Source organism: Pogona vitticeps, chromosome 4 (assembly GCF_051106095.1).
Source record: "Pogona vitticeps strain Pit_001003342236 chromosome 4, PviZW2.1, whole genome shotgun sequence".
Lineage (NCBI taxonomy): Eukaryota > Metazoa > Chordata > Lepidosauria > Squamata > Agamidae > Pogona > Pogona vitticeps.
Window position 1 is genome coordinate 219,889,173 of NC_135786.1, and position 23,072 is coordinate 219,912,244.

General features: G+C 42.8%; 1 protein-coding gene across 1 annotated transcript; it reads right to left on the minus strand.

The window, feature by feature from the left end:
- Positions 1-667: 667 nt before the first annotated feature.
- On the minus strand, positions 668-21,704 carry KCNV1 (potassium voltage-gated channel modifier subfamily V member 1). Its single transcript, XM_072999265.2, has 4 exons — positions 21,583-21,704; positions 15,978-16,494; positions 12,841-13,367; positions 668-1,708 (listed from the first exon to the last, which is right to left on the minus strand). Exons 2-4 carry the CDS (start codon positions 16,457-16,459, stop codon positions 1,197-1,199), a joined length of 1,521 nt encoding a protein of 506 aa, XP_072855366.1. The 5' UTR covers positions 16,460-16,494; positions 21,583-21,704; the 3' UTR covers positions 668-1,196.
- Positions 21,705-23,072: the final 1,368 nt, after the last annotated feature.

Here is a 23,072-nt window from a genome sequence, read left to right on the forward strand (position 1 = left end):
GTTGAATTTGGTGTGACAACGTTTGTTGTTTTTGCCAAGGGATACTAGAGATATAGAAGTGTGGGGACGGTATGATTGTCTTCAGTAGTCATACATCCTCATAATATACAGCTACACTGTTACTTAAAGCTATATATAGTCGGAAGTAGAGGTCTGCCAGTTTTCCAATTCTCCCAGATTTAAATGACAGACACTTTATATTCTTAATAACTTCTGGGTTGGATCTTCCTTCCCCTGTGCCTGAATTTTGGGCACCTCTGAAGAACATTGTATAATATGATAGTGGTGGTGGTGGAAAAATTCAGGAAAAATAAGTGAAAATCACTTTTCTTTAGTGGAAACCTTTTGCAAGATTTGTTTTGCATATGCATGGAAACTAATGCTTGGAATAGGGCTATGCAACATAACCAGACAAATTCCAAAGCACTAACTGATTTACAGGTATTCATGAATCTCTATGGGTATTATACAGTACAACAGAGAAAAGAGCTCCAGAGCACCAACCAAGGTAGAAACAGCTCCCCTCTTTCAGATGCTTCTTGTTCACTCTGACAATTGTGGGAAAGAGAAATTGAAACTATCAATACTTTATAAGAGAGATACCTGGCAACTGGTGTCAATGGGGGAGACTGAAAGCTGAAACCTTGAGTGAAAAAGATGCATGATATACGTGCAAGGATAAACATATTCAACTTTAATTCTTTAATTCTCTTTTTATGACTATAGAAATGTATAATAGAAGGACAAGAGTAATGGTGGCTTCACATAGTATCTACTGTTTTATTCCTTGCTCTTGGTCTTGGACGACATTCATAGGTTTCCATTCCCCCATTTAACTGCAGACATTTGGACATTTTCTTTATAATTCATCACAAGGCAGCACATTTCTTCATTTTGCTAACACTTAATTTTTGCATACTGGAATGAGCAGAAATGAATTAGAGCCAAATAACTGACATAGCCTTCTGTTTGGGCATCGACATTCTGTTTCAGGAAAATATACAAATTTAAAGATATCTAGCAGTTACCCTGAGTTTTGATTTTTTTTTTTTTTAAGTATCCCTTTGGCCTTGTCCTAGTTCTCAGATTCTAAACAACTTGGAAAAGCAAATTTATTAAGAGAGCTTATCAAGGAAATGTTAGCCTCTGTTATCAAAGCTGTTGCAATCTTATTGACAGCTCTTACAAAAGAAAAATCAAAACCAAAACTCATCCCCACCACTACTCCTTGTACTTGTTCTGTCTCGGCTTTTCAGCCTCAGCACATCCATAACGCTTCGAGCGTACACGTCTCGTAAGTTAATGCTGCTGTTGGAGTCACTGGACATGTTCTTTGTGAGCTTCTTCAAGGCTTCCCTCTGACGAAGAGCCGCTTCCTTTATCTTCAGTGTAAAATAGCAGGTTGAAAATCGATCATTGATTATGGCTATTGGCAAAGCTAGGACGAGTATTCCAGATAATATGCACATAAATGCAACAATTTTGCCAGCTGTTGTGTCTGGTCTAAGGTCTCCATAGCCAACTGTTGTCATGGATGTCGTAGCCCACCACCAGGCACAGGGCACACTTGAGAAGGCTGTACCAGGGATACCTTGCTCAACGAAATACTCAACAGTGGAAAAAATGGAGATGCCCACCGAGAGAAAAAGTAGAAGCATGCCAACTTCTTCATAGCACTGTGCGATGGTCATTGCAAGAGACCGCAAACCTAGAACATAAAATAAGAGTTTTTGTTACATCCAGTGCCTTTCTTCTTGGGAGAAACTACCTTTTCCATCTTAAGTTCTAGCAAGATGTAGCAGTTAGATGGCCGATCTTGGACTTTGGAAGTCCAGATTCTAGTCCCTGCTGAGCTATGGAAGTCTCTGGTTGATTTGTGCCAGTCGTTCTATCTTAGCCTGAACTGTCTTGGAGAGTTATTTGGAAGAAAGATGGGATACCAGTGCTATCAACAAATAACAGAAGGAAAGGAAAAAAATGTGGGTGGGTGGTGACAGCTTCATTCTCTCAGACTGTCACCTCCCCATCAAGTAAGAAATAGATCTTAACTAATGGGAAGCATCCACCAACGAATACGAAACATCATGCCTGAAAGCAAAGATGTCCTGTAGCTACTGTATATCTAGGATTTTTATGAAATCATCCTTAGAAAATGGCTCCACAACCTTCTTAGACAGCACATTCCACAGCTAAGCTGCTTGTATTGTTAATATATTCACTGCTCTCATTACGTGCACTCCTCTGAGTCTCACCACTGTTTCTTTCCTTATAAGAAAGAACATCGTAAGACACGTACTGGCAATGTCTCTGCTCAAGGAGGTGTCCCTCTGATGAATATTCCACTGTTTTGGAAAGGTGAAGCAAAATCATAATGTCTTTATATATAGCACTGTAGTACATTAGAGACACTTTGGAGACCCATTAAAACAAAATGTTTTAAGCTGGGCAAGCCCAAGCCATTTTGCTGTCCGTGGCAAAGGAGAAAATGGTATCCCCATCAATTCTATGTATGTTAAGTCAACTGAATGGGCCACTGCATTTTACTGTAGCACACCTGAAGACAGTGAGCTGGTTTATAGAGTATAACAGAGGCTGAAGCCCAGGAATAATTGTTGGGGGACTGCAGTTCCTCCAGCATCTGCTTCCCTCTGTCAGCATCTGCCAGCCCTGTTTATAGAAATACCCCAGGAAGGTGATAGAAGACATTTTACTGATCAGGGCAACACGTCAATGGTTACCCAATATTGCATTAAAAATAATCTTTATAGAATAAAATTATGATAGCTCTCTTTTATCAAGTATAAATCATGCATACTTATATGCACCAAACAGCTTGTTTTAAAACTATTTGTTTTAATTTTAAAGAATTTGTATGGAATATTCGAGGATAAAATTATCCTTTAATCACAAAGAAATATTCAATATTGCATTAAAAAAGCTATTTGTTTTAATTTTAAAGAATTTTATGGAATATTTGAGGATAAAATTATCCTTTAACCACAAAGAAATATTCAAAATCTTTCATCAGCCCTTGAAGCACACCAGTTCCCAGTATCCACCTCTATAGCAAACTGAACCCAGAGGGAAGGCAAAGTTTAGCAAAGAGGATGTGAAAGGCTTTTGGAGGATGAAATGGCAAGGTCTCAATAAACATGAGCAGCTTCTAAAAAACATTAACTGTAATATTTCTGACACCATTAAAACAGTTAAGTTTCTTGGACCACTTGGGAATCAACCAGCACTCAGCAAAACAGAACAGATTCTTCCTATATCTTGGAAACAGTACTTCGGTGTAACTCACAATAGCATCTCCCCTTTTATAGAAGCATAACAACGTTGGTTTGTATTCAGTGTATTGGCTCAGTTCTCCTCAAGGCCTGAAGAACTTATTCACTCATGGTCCTATTTTGCCTTTGGGGATTCCTGCATGGAAGCAGTAGCTACGTCCACTTGCAACACCTCAATCTGAACACACTTGAAAGAAGGGCAGTGAGAGCTATGCATAATCAGGAGTGTTCTCTTGGTACAGTGGAGCTCCACTGAGGCATTGCGAAAAGGGAAGGCGTCTCCTCAGCATTAGGGACTATCTGGGCTCTCCCTGTTCTTGAGAGAAACTCTGTCTTCTTAAATTCCAGTGGGATGGAGTAGTTAGAGGACTAGCCTGGCCTATTGTGCTGTAGGGTCACGTACAGAAGTTTCTAACTTACCATGACCCTAACAGGGTTTTTGAAGTATGCAAGGTGTTCAAAGAGAGGTTTATCTTTGGCATACCCCAAAGAGTTACCATGACTGAGTTGAATTTTGAACCCAAGTCTCCTGAGTCCTCATCCCTCTTTCTCCACTACACCAGATTGACTCTCACAAGTAGCAGCAATTGGCTAGCAGACTGCCAGTGTTTATCATCAAGTGACCATGAGCATGTATGAACCAGATATTACAAGCTCATCTTGTCAGCTATAGTGAGTAAAGTTGGGTCAAAGCAGCAACCAAAAAAGAAAGGCTGTTTTCTCAGACTCTCACCTTCCCTTCATGGGATTCCATTTCTTCTCTTCTCTCTGCATCAGCTATTACTGAGTAAAATACTTCTGGAAAAAGTTCATCATAGGTGATGGCTGAGCATCAGCTCTAATGTTATATAGAGTGTTGGTTTATAGTCCAAGGATTCTCAGTTCATAATTCATCATTGAGATTGCATGCTCAGGAGATAGTCTCCTGATAGTTGGGATTTTCTGTTTTGTAACAAGATACCATTCTAGACTCTAGCTCATGAGATAGGGCAGCTGTACAACTGAAAAGACCATCTGGAGCTGGATTGAGGAAAGAGGAATCTGAGCCTTTAGCAAAAACTAGGAGTATCTTCTGCTCTCTGGAAACTTTGGCCTCCATTTTACCTCTGCCTGCATAAAATATATTCAGATATCTAAAGAGGTGGCACACAGACAAGGGACCAAAATCTAATTGTTAGTCCCCGCACTGAATCCTTGTGTAACAACAACAACAACAACAACAACAACAACAAAATTACTGTACCACCACTAACAGAATTATTTCAATGTGAGCTTTTGTGAATTGCATTCTACTTTCAGAGACCCATTTAGCCTTTTTGGTTATTTTGGCTATATGTGTGAAAACAGACTAACATAAATAATCCTTTGAAAACAGTGGCCATGGAATCAATGGGGATTTATATAAGTCCAATTGATTCACAGAGCCTATTCTGTTCAGGCATCCTTCAGTCTCGAGAGACTATGGCAACGTGCTCTGAATAAAGTTCCTGGAACAGTATCTAGTGTGGCTGAGAAGGCCAATTCGAGAGTGACAATCCCTTCCACACTGAAGACAAATACAATCTGTCCCCTGTCCAGCTCCCTGATTTGGCTGGTTTCAGGACTGCCTCTTTGCCTCAGCCTGCTGTGTCCCTTCAAATTGGAAGAGGCCATATCAAGGTTTCCCATCTGTTGAGGTCCATTCCTAAGGCCTTCAGATCCTGCTTGCAGATATCCAGTTGTGGTCTCCCTCTGGGACGATTTCCCTGCACTAATTCTCCATACAGAAGATCTTTTGGAATCTGACCATCAGCCATTCTCACAACATGCCCAAGCCAATGTAGATGTCACTGTTTCAGTAATGTATATATGCTAAAAATTCCACCTCATTTTAGGACTACTCTATTTGAAACTTTGTCCTACCAGGTGATACCAAAAATGCACTGGAGACAACACATATGGAACGTGTTCAACTTCCTCTCCTGCCATGCACAAAGGGTCCACGATTCACTGCAGTAACAGGAGTGTACTCAGGACACAGGCTCTATAGACCTGGATCTTGGTATAGGCTGTCAGCCATACTCTCTTTGTGAGTCTAGAGAACATGGTAGCTGCCTTGCCAATGCATTCATCCAGCTCGACATCTAAACAGAGAGTGTAGAGATCACTGAGCCAAGGTACACAAAATCACCAACAACCTCCAGTTCATGTGTAGAGATGGTAATAGAGGGAGGTGAGTCCACACCCTAGCCCATTACTTGTGTTTTTTCAGGCTGATTTTTAATCCAAAATCTTGGCAGGCCTTACTAAAATGATTCATAAATTGGTGAAGGTCTTCAGCAGAATCGGCAAAAACAGCTGCATCATCGGCAAAGAGAAAGTCCCTCATGCATTTCAGCTGGACTTTAGTCTTCACTCTCAGTCTAGAGAGATGAAAGAGCTTTCCATCTGATCTAGTCCAAAGATAGACACCTTCTCTTGCAATTCCAAAGGCCTGCTTTAGCATGACAGCAAAAAAGATCCCACACAGAGGCGGCGTGAGGACACAGCCCTGTTTCACTCCGCTTCGGATGTCAAAGGGATCTGATGTTGAGCCACCAAAAACTACAGTGCCCTTCATTTCCTCAAGACCTGATGATGTTAAGGAGTCAAGGTGGACATCCAATCTTGGGAAGTATTTTAAAAAGGCCGTCCCTGCTAACCAAATCAAAGGCCTTTGTAAGATCTATGAAGCACACAAAGAGTAGCTGTCATTCCCTACATTTCTACTGCAACTGCCTGAGGGAAAATACTATGTCAATGGTGGATCTATTACCTCAAAACCCACACTGTGATTGTGGATAGACTCTGTCTGCAAGCACCTGTAGCCTCTTCAGCACAACACGGACAAGCAGCTTTCCTACAGCACTGAGAAGAGAGATAACACGGTGGTTATTGCAGTCGCCCCATCTCCTTTGTTCTTGTACAATGTGACAATGTTTGCATCCTTCATGTCCTGTGGTACTTCACCTTTCCTCCAGCAAAGACAAAAGATTTCATACAGAACTTCAACAGGGATGTTATCCTCCTTAGGTTCCTTGCCAGAGCAGAGGGAATCCAAGGCCACTTTTATTTCTGCGAATGGTGGTTCACTGTCCAACTTTTCCAAGACAGCCAGGCACTCAATGTTATTTAATGCCTATTCGGTTTCTACATTCTCTCTAGAATATAGCTCAGAATAGTGCTGCATGCAGCATTCCATCTGATGTACTCGGTCCTGGATGATCACACCTATAGCAGACTTCAAGGGAGCAGATTTCTTCTCTATTGGACCTAAAGCCTGCTTGATACCGTCATACATTCCTGCCGCTATCTGTATCTGAGAGCAGAGCTGAAGCCATAATAGCTAGAACATCTCCTGACAGTTTGTTGGACTTTGCTACGAGCAACTCAAAGAACCTGCAAGTTGTACTCACTAGGACAGGTTTTGTATGCTGCTAGAGCTCGCCTCTTTTCCTCGATGGTTGGCATCAACTCCTCTGAATGGGCTTCAAACCAGTCTGCCGTCTTTTTGGTCTTCTTGCCAAATGTGGACAAGGCGGAGTTATAAACAGCATTCTTGGGATGTTCCCATCATTCAGGTGCATTTGCACCAGCCGGGCCTGGAAGATTTTCCTCAAGCGCTTGAGCAAATTTCTCCACTTTTCTCTGATTGCGAGTCTTGCTGATGTCAATAGTCATCTTCCTTCCTTTTTCGTGTGATACAATCTCTTTATTTGCAGTTTGCCTCTGCTACACACCAGGGAGTGATCAGTATTGCAATCAGCATCGTGAGAACTGCATGTGATTGTAATACTAGGAAGGCTAGAGTGTCTAGTGAGGATCAAATCGAGCTGTTGCTAATGCTTGGATCTTGGATGTCTCCAAGAGACTCTGTGTCAAAGCTTCGTATTAAAGAACGTGTTACTGACACAAAGACCATAATAACATACAGCAAAACTCCAGCAAGTGTTGGCCATTTTCGTTCATCTTCCCAATGCCAAAATAGCCTAGACAAGTGGGCCAATAATTGTGATCAGCACCAACTCTAGCGTTAAAGTCTCCGAGAATGAACAGCAGCTCTCTCTCCAGGATTTTTTTGATAATAGCTGCCAGATCGTCATAGAATTTGCCTTTGACTTCTGCTGTAGATGACAGTGTTGGCGCATATGCACCAATAAGGGTGACCAGTGGAGCTGCAGAGACAAGATTCTTTCACTGCGCAGTAGGTGGAACAATGACTCTCATCAGAGTATTTCTAACTGCAAGGCCAACACCATATTCCCTGATTTCATTCAATGGTTTTCCCTGCCAGAAGAATGAGAATTTTTTTTCTTTGTCAGATCCCGCACCTGGCAATCTTGTCTCTTGCAGGGCAACAGTGTCCATCTGCAGCCTACTTAGTTACATGTTGCGCATGTCATCTTTTCCTGCAGGTTGTCAGAAAAGCCAGGGGTCATTGTCCAAACATTCCAGGTGGTTAGGGCAGAAGTTTTCTTATGATGGTTGCATGGTGCAGGGCTATCAATCTGCTTGTTGGCTTTTACCTTAAACCCTATGCACCCCATGAGGTTAACAGACCGTGGCGAGGCAGCACCCTACTGGCTGGGGGCTGCCCAGCTTAAGGCGGGCGGTAGCTACCTAGTGAGGTGCAATGACCCTTCCCACCATTGGAAGTAGCCCCTGGTATCACACTCTATGCCAATTGAGCAAAGACTTATAACCGGTAACTGCTACTTCCTGTGTTGTTTCAATGTTGTATGCAAAGCTGGAGTGTCCTCTCCAGAGCATGAAGTCTGCGTAAAATAATATGGAGGATAGACTGTTATCCAAGCAGAAAATCCCCTCTCTCCACATCACTGAAGTAGTCCAATGGAAAGGCAAGAGCCAATACAACTGGTTCCAGCAACATCACAGGATTTGCCAGAGCATGACTGTACATAGTCACAAACTGCCTCCAGGACTCTGGCCCCGGATTTTGCCTCGAGGTTAACTCCTGAAGCCTTTTCCATAGGTGGATATAGCCACAAGGCAGTGGAGGTTTGAAATTGGACTTTTCCTTCTCCTAGATGGGCTGCCCGTCTAAGGCTAACAAGCCACACCTACCTGGGAAACATGAAATTAAGCCCTAACATGATATTAAATCACAGAGCCTACTGTTGTTGGAACCAGCAGTTAGTTTTAAGTATTGCCTGTTGCTTCAGTGGCCTGGAAGGTTCCAGTGGATAGAAATTACAGATTTTAATTAAATATTAGCAGACATTTCCCAATAGTAAGAGCTGTTCAACAGTGGATCAGTCTATCTTATTGGCCTCTCCTTTACTGGATGTATTCAGGCAGTTTGAACAGACATGCCAACAATGCCATTACTACATTTTACGTTAAGCAAGGAACTGGCATGAATTACTTCCAAGGTCTTTTCTAATTTTACAACTTGGAAATAAAGTTGCTACAAAGATGTCTTTTACCTGCAGAGTTCTCCAAGGAAATAGGAAAGAATCTGGAATGATTTTTCTATAATTTCTCTCCACATAAAAAAGTGGGGGATTCTGCAGCAATGCATTAATACAAGGCAACATTTTGAGTCCTCCAGATGATAACACATTGGATGCCTTTCCAATCATGAATTTCATTTAGCTCCTGAACAGAACAGAGTGTATTCTGAATTTGCAAACTGTTTAGAATAGCTACAATTCATGCAGAAACCCCTCCCAGGCAAATGTCTTCAAATGAGAGTCCAGTTCTCTTTGAAAAAATATTAAAATTATGAGATCAGGATGACTCTCTGCATCTTGCTAACGCATTTGTTGTTGACAGTGAAACCAGCAAATAAACAAAATGGCTAATGTAACTGGGCAAGGGTGATGAAAGGTCACCATGGGGAAAGCAGAAGGGTTTTTTAAGCATGCCAGATGAATTGCGTACCAGTCTCAAATGGTGCAGACATCATTTTTGGATTGCGCCCCTAACAAACTGTGTTTGCAAGGTTCATCAGTACCTATCTAAGTAAGCAAATAGCCCCACAGAACTTTAAAGTGTTACACTAGCTTTTAAATAATAATAACAGTGTTTCATCAAGTCATTCTGACTAATGACGACCCTGTTTAGGGTATTCTAGAGTATTCAGAAGTGGTTGAGCATTCCTTCCTTATGGTGGCACCCTGGGGTTGTGCAGCTGGCTGACTCTTCTCCTGCGAAGCACAGTCGGGAATTTGTTTATTTATTTTTATTCAAAACGTTTTTTTACCCTCCATTTGCTTTCTCCTTAAAAGGAGCCAAGACAGAATCATACTCCTGGCTTGTGGCTTTGGACCCAGATGCCTAACTCACTGAGCTATCCAGCTAACAGCTTGTAACATACAGAGGCTTTTCAAATATGACACTTAATCTCGTTATGAGAGCTCCTACCTGCTGAAGTCCAGAAACAAGTTCAATGTATGAACTGATGGGCGTAAAAATTGAACCTTTCAGGCACAATCCGCACACATAATCTTCATCTGACAAGCAGCTCTCACATGTTCTGGGGTGGTGGTTGTATATCCAGAAATGCAACCAATTCCAAAAACTTGTGTGCAGTGAGGGGAAGACCAGGATGGGGCGAACAGCCCAAGCAAGAGATAGCACTGCCCTTGCCAAACTGCTCTTAATGCAATTGCGTATGGCGCTACAATTCCGCCTTTTCAGAAAAAAATTTCAAAAATTAGTAATCTACCTCAGCCCCTATCACCATAGGACCTTCCAGGGAGTGTCTATAATTTATGATTCAAAGAACACACTAGATGTCGAAAGACGTCCTCTTTGAATGGACTACAATGCCCAGAATTATCCTGCCTAGTTGTAGGCTTCTGGGCGCTCTAGTTCAAAAAGGATCTCCTCAAAGCTTAGAATTATGCTTCTTGGAATTCTCCTACAGTTACTTGTGCAGTCTAACAGAGATATGGGGAAAGTACTGCAAGTATTCGATGTGAGGCTTTTTGGGGTGGGCCGACAGGGATGCTAACTGTGAATGTACTGAGCAGCAAGGAGGTATATCATGGTTACACCAAGTCTTGAAAAAGACATCAATCTGAAGGGCATTTTCAGTTAAAATAATTACATAGTAGGATAGAAGAAAGGCTTCTACCTGAGACCCCCGGATGAACATTGCCAGCAAGACTGGATTTTAAGGACAAATTGCCTGATCTGATATAAGTCATCTTCCATGCAGGAAGTGATAGCCAACAGTTGGAAATGGAAATGATGTTCAAACTAACCACAGTGCAGGAGATGTGTAGGAAAGGCAGCAAGGAGAGAACCAGAAAAGGTGTTTCACAATTCCAAAGAAAGGAAAGGGAACGTAGTTTTTAAGTGAATGGAAGGAGATACTCAGGAACCCCCAGGGAGAATACTGGTTTAATCAGGAATGCCAAGATCTGAGTAAGTGGATAAACCTTAGGACTGAAGTACTTACTGTACATAATATGCACTACTGCTTTTACTCAAAGCAATTGCAGCTGGGAGGGGAAAGAATCCTTACCGCCAATGCAGCATCTCTGTGTAGAGGTTTACTTCTTCCTTCTTCAGAACAATCAACACTAAAACTGTCTGCTACAAACCTGCTAGAATGTTTAGGAAGAATGGCTCCAAATGGCACCAATGGGAATTTGTTTCTCTAGCCATTCTAGCCAGGCTTGGGGTAGGAATATTCCAAACACCCCGGGGAGGAATGAGATAAGTTCCTGATTGCCTTGAGATGCTACACTTCTAATAAATAAGGTGGGGGTTCTTAAAGTAGAAATGGACACATACATGGCTCATTAAGTGTAACATGCAGTTTGCTTCTGAGATACAGTTCTAAACATGGTTGAGACTGAAAAAAGATTTTTTTAAGTTGTTTCCATCTACCTTGTTTTCCAAAGGAACAGCAAATCAGAAGAAGATACAGGGGTGTAAACTATGGTACCAATATAATAGCAGTCATGGAGTTCCTAAGAAATGTGCAGTTTTTTTTTCTCAATAAAAAGATTATTAATGGAAGGCATGTATCTCTATAAGCAAACTCTAGATTGAATGTTACTAAGAAGCACATCAGTGATTAAACCCTACAAGCTTGACGGTGGCTCAGCATAAATTTATTTTCTGTATTTATTTAGTTTTTTTAAACTCCACCTTTCTCCCCAAAAGGACCCAAGGTGGGCATTTTAAAACATGGAAAGGTGGCTACATATCCTGCAGGTGCCTATGACTGAACTTGGCAACCATCAGATGGATCAGTTGCATGGACTAAGAGATTATATGGATCATTATGTTGTTCTGATAATGAAGAGTAACAGATGTAAAATTCAGCATAGTAATAAGGAAGAGCAAAGAGAAAAGGCAACCAAAAGCGACAGCTGACAAGTAATACAAGTGGCCCAATTCTACAGAGCATCATTTTCATCAGTTCCTCCCTACCCAACAGAGGCTTTCACTTCCCCACCCTCTCATCCCCAGTCATAAGTTACTAAGCAGTGGGATGATGTATAGCAAGCTTCTGCAAGCATTTGGTTTGAACTCAAGACTTAACTCAATTTGAACTCAAGCCTTTCTGAGCACTCAGTGGGAACCTGCAAAGGCTCAGACTCTTTGGAGGGATCTTACTTTCACTGTCATTAGGCTATCCCAACTATCTGGTGGGGTGACTGTCTGCTCATCTTGGGAATGATGTTATGGAAAGGGGAGAACTAGTGACATGTTTGGCAACAATGGAAATCAAGTCTACATGGCTCAATTGGAGTGGGCTGGAACTGGCAAAATAGGTTGCAGAGAGGTTGGGTATGTGATTTGGTGTGATCCTTGCATCCACATGGCATACACATCTCAAGTAACCCTAACTGGCCCACTTCCCTTTAGAAAACAACAAAAGCCTTTATCCTCCTCCTTCTGGAAGTTTTCAAATTTTGTAAAAACAAACCCTTTTTTTCTTAAGATGTACAGCATACAGCGCTGTCCCAATAGCCTTTAAAAAGCAGCAGCAGCAGCAGCAGCAACACTTTTGCTTCCTCTGCCCCTCTATTTTTAATTTGTCAATGTCCTGAAGTGGCTAAGCTGTCTTCTTAAGCTATTAACAATACTCAGACACTGAAAGCAGAAAAGAAATTTAAAACTGCAAGCTCTGTTTTGGTTTGATCCCAAGGATCACACACATTGGAAATGAACCAAAATGGACGAATCATACCCTTACCTAAAAAAATACAGTAGCCCTTGACAGGGACCCAGAGAGGTGTGGGTAGGAACAGTCTGGGGATGGGCTGGTTTGTGTTGGCATTTATGTCATCAAGTCGCTGGCAAAAGGAACAAACCAGCCCATTCCAACAGGGGACCAAAAGGCAGGACAAATATCTGTAGTCACTCCCTGGTTGGTTACTGTCTACGAACTCCTGCTACATTTAGTGGATCCCTCTCATTGTTATGTTAGTATCTCTCTTGTGCTCTTTAAAGTTGTTTGTGAATTCCTTTGGTTTCCTTGTCTTCTCTTGTGAATAAAACAAGAATAAAGTACCACTCCTTAAGAGACTTTCATGCCATATGGATTTACCTGTTGAATGCCTGCCCAACTTCAACATGCGCAGACCCCTTAGGAGCCTCAGCACCTGAACAATCCGCCCCATGTTTTCCAGTTCTTGAGAGCTGTGTCTCCCAGGCAAGCTCTCCACTAACAGAGTGATGTAGAAGGGCAAGATGGCCAGAAGGTCTATGATATTTGCTATGCTTCTCATGAAGAGGTATCTGTCCCGTGCACAGAGGAACCGAAGGATGAACTCTCCTGTGAACCAGGCAATGCACACATACTCCACAGTATTTAGGAACTCTACTGAGAGCCAGCTCAGTTCCACTGAAATGAGAGCCATGTTAGCAATAGAGATGATGACAAAGGCCATGGAGACAGTACCAAAAATCCTGGCAGTTAGAGACGATCCAGGTTTTTCCATTATCTCCCAAAGTTTCTGCCTAAAGCGAGGGCACAGGCTTCCAGAGAAGTCCTCTTCTACTTCTTGGGCATCCATTTCTTCAGCATCTTTCTTGATGTCCAAAGATTCACTCAGTTCCTTCCGTCTGAAGTACCTGTGAAGGGCAGTCAATCACAACTATTGAACTCCTGTAAGTCCACATGTAAAACAAAGAAAAAACACATATGACACAGTTCAGATGCTACACGACATGAACAACGTCTGTAAGTGATAGGAAATGAAACAGAGCAGCACTGGTCTAAAAGAACAAAACAAAATCCAAAATCCACAGGTGGACAATGCCTCTTGGTCAGGAAGACCAAGTACAATTTCGCAACAAGTGTACCAATTTTTGAGTTCTCCAGAACAGGATAGGTGGCAATAAATAAATAAATAAATAAATAAATAAATAAATAAGGGGAGAGACCTACTACAAGATGCTGCTATCTGAGCTCCTATCAGTATTGCATTTCCAGAGATGAGACCTATCCATTCTGACATCATTCTAAGAGTCATTCACTAACTCTGCACTGTCCATCTTGAGCTGAGTTGACTTGCAGAACCCAGGCTTAGAATAACCAGCCACACACACACACACACACACACACACAACTTTTTAGAATGGAGGACAAAGAAACTGTAGCCTAGGAAGAGATGAAATGTTGATGTCATAAGTAAAGAGGTGTAGCCATTTGTAGAACCTCAGAGGATGGGACTGGGACCTCAGGTGGTCCAGATTCAGCCCCAGGGCCTAAAGTTGCTTTGCTGATGAATTACTATAGATTCTCCATTACTGTTCCTTCAATATGAGTTACTGCTTAAATCAGCCACCGCTATGGTTCTTACTCCTGTTGCTACTTTGCCATAACAGGAGGGGTTCATATCAGTGTCAACCAACCAACAATGCCATATACATTGGTAGGGACCTCACAAAAGCAGAAGACATCAAGAAGAGGTGGCAAGAATACACAGAGGAATTATACCAGAAACATCTGGATGTCCTGGACAACCCAGATAGTGTGGCTGCTGAGCTTGAGCCAGACATCCTGGAAAGTGAAGTCAAGTGGGCCTTAAGAAAGCATGGCTAACAACACCAGTGGAGGTGATGGCATTCCAGTGGAACTATCCAAAATGTTAAAAAATGACTCTGTTAAGGTGCTACACTTAATATGCCAGCAAGTTTGGAAAACTCAGCAGTGGCCAGAGGATTGGAAAAGATCAGTCTACATGCCAATCACAAAGAAGGGCAGTGCCAAAGAATGCTCCAACTACCGTACAATTGCACTCATTTCAGACACTAACAAGTTTATGCTCAAAATCCTCCAAGGCAGGCTTCAGCAGTATGTGGACCGAGAACTCCCAAAAGTACAAGCTAGATATCCATGGGGCAGAGGAACTAGAGACCAAATTGCTAACATGCGCAGGATTATGGAGAAAGCCAGAGAGTTCCAGAAAAACATCTACTTCTATTTCATTGACTACTCAAAAGCCTTTGACTATGTCGAACACAGCAAACTATGGCAAGTTCTTAAAAAAATGGGAGTGCTTGACCACCTTATCTATCTCCTGAGAATTCTATATGTGGGACAGGAAGCAATAGTTAGAACTGGATATGTAAACACTGGTTCAAAATTGGGAAAGGAGTATGACAAGGCTGTATATTGTCCCCCTGCTTATTTAACTTATATGCAGAATACATCATTCGAAAGGCTGGACTGGATAAATCCCAAGATGGAATTAAGACTGCCAGAAGAAATATCAACAACCTCAGATATGCAGATGATACCACTCTGATGGCAGAAAGTGAGGAGGAATTAAAGAACCTCTTAATGAGGGTGAAAGAGGAGAGTGCAAAAATGGTCTGAAGCTCAACCTCAAAAAACCTAAGGTCATGGCCACTGGTCCCATCACCTCCTGGGAAACAGAAGGGGAAGATATGGAGGCAGTGACAGATTTTACTTTCTTGGGCTCCATGATCACTGCAGATGGGGACAGCAGCCACAAAATTAAAAGATGCCTGCTTCTTGGGAGGAAAGCGATGACAAACCTAGACAGCATCTTAAAAAAGCAGAGACATCACCTTGCCAACAAAGGTCCACATAGTCAAAGCTATGGTTTTTCCATTAGCCATGTATGGAAGTGAGAGCTGGACCATAAAGAAGGCTGACTGCCAAAGAATTGATGCTTTTGAATTGTGGTGCTGGAGGAGACTTTTGAAAGTCCCCTGGACTGCACAGAGAGCAAACCAATCCATTCTAAAGGAAATCAACCCTGAGTGCTCACTGGAAGGACAGATCCTGAAGCTGAGGCTCCAATACTTTGGGCATCTCATGAGAAGAGAAAACTCCCTGGAAAAGACCCTGATGTTGGGAATGTGTGAAGGCAAGAGGAGAAGGGGACGACAGAGGATGAGATGGCTGGACAGTGTCACCAAAGCTACCAACATGAATTTGACCAAACTCCGGGAGGCAGTGGAAGACAGGAAGTCCTGGCGTGCTCTGGTCCATGGGGTCATGAAGAGTCAGGCACAACTTAAGGACTAAACAACAACAACAAGAACAGAAATGGCAGAGTGTTTCTTATTTTCAAATCTCATTAAACTCAGTAGTCTTTAGAGATCTACTTTGAACTATCTGTAGATGTTCCAGTAAATTTTGACCATTCTGTCCACCCTTAATCTAAGCCACTCTACAGGATTTCTGCTAACTGATAAACAAGTGCCCACCTGTCTCTACAGCAGGAATCAATGCTGAGCTCATCCAGGCCCCAGTATTGGATCTCCTGCAGGAAAGAAAGTGCACACAGCTGATCCATCACATGCAGCCGTCCAGTCTGGTAATAGTTATGGATGTAGCTGAATGCTTGAGAGCTCCGGTCAAAAAAAAATTCATTCTCCAGCAAGTTGGCATCATCGCAAAGATCCAGAAGACTGGAAGCAACATCCCGAGCAGCTGACACCACCACGGCCAGTTTGCCAAGCCTTGTATCCGGGTAGCAGCAGAGCTTCTTCTGGGACAGGACAAACCGGGCCCCTCCGACATTGATGGTGATGCAGTCTAGAGATGGGGCCACCTGCTGCAACAAGGATCCTGTCTCCTCCTCACTGCAGAAGACACTGGACTCCAAAGACCCCAAGGATGAGCTCTTGCCCAGCTCCTCTGCAGATGCGCCAGATGAAAGGGAGATGCAGCAAGGAGGTGACTTCATTTTTCAAGTGCTGGCTTTGCCTTCCTTCTCGCTTCCTAGGAAAGAAGGACTCATTAAATCTGGAAAGCCCTCTTTGGGCCAAAGCAATGCAAATGAAAATTGAGCAGACGTTTTCAAGTTTGCTTTATTACCCCCAAGGATCTGCAGATATTATTTTCATTTGTCATTATGCTGTAAAGTGAAGACATTTGTGTGTAGTATAGTTTACTCACTCATGATGACTGACTGTGTGTGTGTTTTAAAGGAATAAAGGAAGTTTCAACTACTCTGTTTGCAAAAAGGAGGAAGAGGAATGAAGAAAGAACAAGAGAGATTTCAATTGGCCAAGATGTGGATCTTCTGTATTTTTGGCCCCTCAGATATAATGGGAGTTCAGTTTCCAAGGCTATAGAACTATGCAATTGGCAGTCCTGAACATTCGTTCTGCAGTAATGCCCAATATTCTATACCTTCTCATCCTTCGTCTGTGGTTAGCAGATGCACAAACTGAGAGCTTTTAAGATTTTATTAAGGCCAGTGGTAAATGCCATGCTTGAAATTTATATACCAATAAAGTGTTAATCACTCAGATTTTTGAATGTGGTTTCTCTGGGTACAAACATTTGAGTTTTCTTGCACAAAACATGTCCTGGAGTCCTAAGACAGGGCTGGCTGAAAATACAACAGGATGCCCCTGATAGCTCTCTGGGAGATTTCAGGAGATTTCATACTTTTTAAATTAGTTCTCCAACTTTGCATGGAATGAATCAGAATGTTTATGTAAAGAGAGATACATATTCAGTTATTTGGATACTGAAAACAAATGATGGATCTCAGCCATGAGATCGCAAGAATTACAGGCCTTAATTCTACTAGACATATGCCTGCCCTGTTATTTGCTGACAAGTTGCTTTCAACTTAATGGCACCCTTCTGAGTTACTAGCGCTCAGATGGTCCTGTCATTTACACCTCTCCTAAGGGCTTACAAATTAAAAAAAACCATGGCTTCCTTTATTGAGTCACTTTATTTCATGTAGGATCTTCCTCGCCTCCTAATTCTCTTCCTGGAATTATTGCCTTTTCCTTTCAGTTTCATCTTATGATTTGTCCAGAGGTGCCTGCCTTAAGCCACTCTTTTGCACCCAACTCTATCTGATAAATCTTGAGACTCTAGTAAAAAGGAGGACATGATCTGCTCCACCATGCTCTAAGGCACCAGACTACATATCCAATAACATCCAGAGTAAGAAAAAAAATCTGTTCCCCACTTCACCAGGCCAAATAATTTGCACAGAATTTCTATGAGACTTTAGCCTTTTAAAATGTAGAATTGCATGAGAAAGACTATGGAATCCCTCTGCCATGTCCTTATAACCCATGCAATTGCCTCTTCACTAAGGTGACATTTCTATTCACTTAGTAGTGCAGGTATCCTGTGTAGTTTGGAAACCTGAATTAGGAGCCTAAGTGAGCAGATCTGTCTCCACTCTGCAGAATGGACCCACTCCCTGTGACCTCATCATTGGCTGGCTTCCCAGTTTCTAATATAGGACTGTTCTCCATTTTAAAAGTCTGGAGCGCCTCATATGAGACTTAATCATTGACAATGACATTGACATATAAGACTTAATCCACTGACACTGACGTTTCTTTTTCTTTTTTTGGTTCCACATTTTTGCTGCTGGCCATATCAATTCACTGGAATACTGACCCTGAGAAATTCTCTGAAATTAAATTCAGCTCTTGGGCTAAATCAGTGTCATCACTAGAGATGGAGGGATTCGTATATGAATACGAATATCCCCTGCCAGTTCAACGGAGCCTTCCTATCATGCTGTTCTCAGCAATGGATTAGCCACCCCTGGCAGGAGGTGGGATGAGAAGCCTCTCTGCCAGGTCACAGAGTGGCTAATCCATTGCAGACAATGGCGTGATAGGAAGGCTCCGTTGAGCTTGCATCAGCGGCAGAATGGTGTGGACAGTCTGGCCCCATGGGGCTGGGCACTCATTAATTCCACCTGTGGGGGGATATTCGTATACGAATACCCCCATCTCTAGTCATCATTTTTGTCCTAAGTGATTATATACAGTCTTTCATGTCTTCAATGTTTTTCTCTCCTGTTCCTATACTTCCCCCCCCTTTATCTTTATATATGATCTGTGAGCCCCCTTGAGTCCTGCCATCTGGGAGAAAAGCAGCATCCAAGTACAATAAAGAAATAAAGTATCTGAATTCAGTCTTTTTCTGGCTTGAAATGCAGCACCTTTCTCCATTTTACTGTCAAAACACTTGGGACAGTACTGGGGCAGTGATGTTTTCTATTACAGGCTGATCGAATAGCTCAGTGAGTTGGAGGTCCTGCCTGTAGAACCAGAGGACAGCAGTTCAATTCTGCATTGTGCCTCTAGGGAGAAGGGCCACCTTGTGCAGCCTTGGGCAACCTGCTCAGTCCCAAAGCGCTGCCCAAAGGCGGCACTGGTATAGACACATATATAAAACCCAGAGAAGAGTCATCATAAGCAAGATGATGATTTGATAACAAGCAGTTTATTTATTTATTTATTCTATTACATCTTCACAGCCTACCTTATAGGTTAGGTTAAGCTGACATATTATTACAGATTTGAACTGATTTTCAAAGGAGTTTAATTCACTGCATGGTCAACCTTCTGCACTTTATCCATTATGCCAGCTGAATTTCACACTGTGCAGCTTGTTGGAAGTAAGCACAGTTCTTATCTGGCATACCTAACTCAACATTATAACCTTCCTTCTGCTTATTCTTCAGACACAGTTCCTGGGAAATGCTTCTCCAGAAGTATGACTATTGGGTGCAACTACACCATGCCATTTAGGATAGTACCGTAATTCAGTAGTTGAGCAGACCACTTTTTGACTGCTAAGCATTTTTTAATTTTTTTAAAAGAACCACCTAACTGCTAGTCCATAATTAAAACAACAACATGATCCATTAGTCTAACTGCAAGCTCATTATGTTTCACTTTTGGGACTGGTTTTAAAAAAGGCCACTTACTCCCACCAAAATTTACCTGGGAGTAAGTCGCACTGAATGCAATGGGCCTTAGTTCTGTGGAAGCATGTACAGCTTCTACCATTAATCGTTACTCCTTCACCAAGAAATAAGAGCCTCCTTTCACATTAATGACACTTTAATAACTAGCTTATTTATTTTAGTCAGCCCCTCACATTCACTTTCTTTCAGCCTGCCCTTTTTAAAAAACATGTTCTGGATTTTAAAAAAATCTCCTGGACCAGTGCAACATTAGATGCTTAATGATTAATAATGTAGAATTTTTATCAGGACTGCCAGTAATCAATGCACATTGTCAGTAAAAGCATGAAGCAAAGTTGGATGGAAATAACATTTAAAGTTAACATCAAGAACTGCTATGTACAGAGCACTAGATGTTTCTGACAGGCAAGTGTGAAGCAAGTCAGGGCATTCCAGATGGACAGCTCCAAGCTTGTCAGTTAAGAGGCATCTCGCTCTGCTTAACAGATTTTTCTTTTCATGGTTTAGAAAAAGGATGGGAGACTTAAGGTACGGTGACACAAGCAGCAGGGAGCAAACTAGTGTGGGCCACTTGGGGGCATCAAGCTTGATTAGAAACCTCTAACTATTCACACAGAAATGGCAACTGCCGATATGGTGAAGTGTCTCAGTAAGTGAGCCACTTCAGGATATTGGTAAATTAATCACTCCCCCACTTGGCAGAGGGCAGGGGAACTGAAAAACGATTTAAAAAAAAAAACTATATATAGACTATTGCTGATGCTCTGCATCAGTTTTAAAAATAAAAATCATGAGATGGGAAAAAAGTTTTACATTTTGCCATGGATTCAAATGGAGGTGGTTTCTCAACCAGCCTTTTAAGATATAACAAAGAAAAGATTTTTTTTGTAATGTTTTACAACTATGTAGTGCATCAGCAATAGTCTATATATATATATAGTCTACATATACATATAATCATAGATAGATTTTTTTTAAATTTCCCCTGTCCTCTGACAAGCAAGGGAAGTGATTAATTTGCCAATATCTTGAAGTAGCTCGCTAATTAAGCCACTTCAGGATATTGGCAAATTGGAAGAGAAAGGCTTGCTTCAGGTCATTTCCAGCAATCACACCTGCTGGAAACTGATCCCCACCAGAGTGATCCTACCCACACTAGAAAAATAGAGGCCTCTTGAGAGGGCGTGGAAAGATGCAGGTAGGGACACTCTGGAAGTTGCCTGGTGCACTCTAGCAAAGATGTCATCTGATTGAGGACTTTAAGAACCCACCACCTCTTCCTGCAAGACTCCAAGGAGTAGACTTTACAGCCTGTGTACTCAGCTTCTTTATAGTGAGAAAACATGGGAGGTCAAAGCTGTGAAGGAGGGGAGGTGATTGTGTAGTTAAACTCTTAATCTAGACTGTGCATCACTTCTGTTTTTTGTCTCTAGCAGATTTCCTCCGATAATTAAAGAGATAGAAGAACGACAAATAGAAAACGTGGGGATGTCGCAAAGACAAGGGGAAGCCTTTTACATCCTCACCTGTAAATAGCTCATTCTGAGGCCAAGATGAAAATGCCTGATCGGAAGCACCTAAAATCTCTTTGCGGAAGCCCCTCTGCCGGCCCGCGCCATAGGTGGCTTGGGGTGAGGCGCACCTCGGATGCCTCTGCCCACGGACAATCCGATCCTACGCTCATCTGTGCAAAAGACAATTCCTCCCTTTGCAACGAACCTCCGGAGTTCAGTTTATTTTAAAAAGAAGTGACACCGACCACCGAAAAGTTGGTTCAAACTGATCGTGCTTAAAAAGAAAAGAAAAAAGAAAACGCGGCTAGCGGCTGCAGAAAGCGCTTCTCGCCAGGGTTACTTGTGAGTAAGCCCCACGCGACACAAGGGGATTTTCTCCCGAGTAAACCTGCCGAGGAAGGCGCTGGAACCGTTCCACTCTGAAACCCTGCGAGGGGAAAAAAATTCAAATAAAATTGAAAGGTTACATCCCTGGATCGAAAGAGCGCTCCACAAAGCATCTGCTAAGGGACGCGTGAGAAAGCCAAAGCAGGTCGCTTGATTCGAATTATATGCTGTTGGCATCGAAAGCAAAAGGGGGCCCCCCGCGCTTACCTTGGCCTCTCCCTGCAGCCTCGGGGGCATCGAGGCGAATGTCGCTCTTCCCGGGCTCGCTCTCGGGCAGAACGTCGGGCGGACGCCTGGATCGCGACCGCGCTCACTCCCCGGCTCCGCCGCCTCTCAACTTAGAGGAGTCGAGCGCTTCGAGAGAGCGGCGGCTTGGGCTGGTCACGTGAGCAGGCCGAGGCACGGATCAGAGAGGGGGTGGGACCGAAGGGGGCGGGGCTAAGCTCCTGGTCTCCTCCCAGAGGGATCTCTTCAGTACGGGGGTGGGGATCCAGGTGTGTAGGGAACAAAGGCTGGGAAAGCGGGCAGGTGAGGGGGCTTCTCCAGACGCTGTAAAAAAGGGGGGAAAAGTTGAAGACCCACAAATGAGAAGGGGGAACGTTCTTCTACATTTCTGAGAACCTCACAGCCAGTAGGATTTCAGACGATCTTGATTCCCCTTTCTTGCTGTCAGGTTTTAGGATCTGTAGCCCAGACGAAGTAACTTTCCTCTTAGAACTGCAAAGCTGGGAGGGGGACCCAGTGGAGAACTGAGCTCCCAGCCTCTGGCCTCCACAGCCAGAGGCTTAAACCACTGAGGTGTCCAGCATCTCTGTTAAGAGATGATTTTGCCTGACAGAGAGTCCAACACATCCTAAGTTTCTAGGTGTGTGATTGTGGCTCAGTGGAGACTAGAATCTGGACTTCCCACTTTCCACTTCTGTGCTCTAACCACTACACCACATTACACCGGATGTCTCCACAAGTCTACATTTTTATATAAGGGCAACTCCAGGGTCTATGGGAGACGTCTCACTTGAATTGGAAAAGTTTTCAGCAAGTTTTACTGGACATTGGCTCTTTCAGAGATTCAGACAAGAATCTCTCCTGGACCCACACCTGTTGACTTCAGGTATCTTTTACATTTATGGTTTTAAGGGTGGTTTTTTTTGGGGGGGGGAAAGGAAGCCACTTTTTTGGGGGGGGAATGCAGCTCCCCAAACTTCCCAGCCAGGATGGGGATTTCTGGCTCAAGGATTCTGGGAGTTGTAGTCTAAAAATAAACTTTCCCAAGGACAGACAATGTCCTTTGCCACTGAGATAAAGGGTTCAGTTTCCACCCGGCTTATCAAACAATCCCATAGGGTTTACTCTCAAGTAGTTCAAGATAATTACAGCCTTGGAGCTTGATGCTAATGCTGGTGTTTACTCAAGAGCAGGTTCCTGCCAAAGCCAGTAGGTTCTTAACCTTGGGGTGATCCAGGTGTTCTTGGACTGCAATTCCCAGAAGCCTTCACCACCAGCTATGCTGGTTGGGGTTTCTGGGACTTGCAGTCCAAGAACACCTGGGTTACCCAAGGTTAAGAACCACTGGCCTAAACCACTGAGTTCTTGAGCAGTTTTACTGCTTAGCAGCATGCTGCTTAGATTCCAAAGAAACTTACCTGGGAGTTCCATGAAACCCAGTGTGACTTGTTTATGTTACTCTGACATTGCAA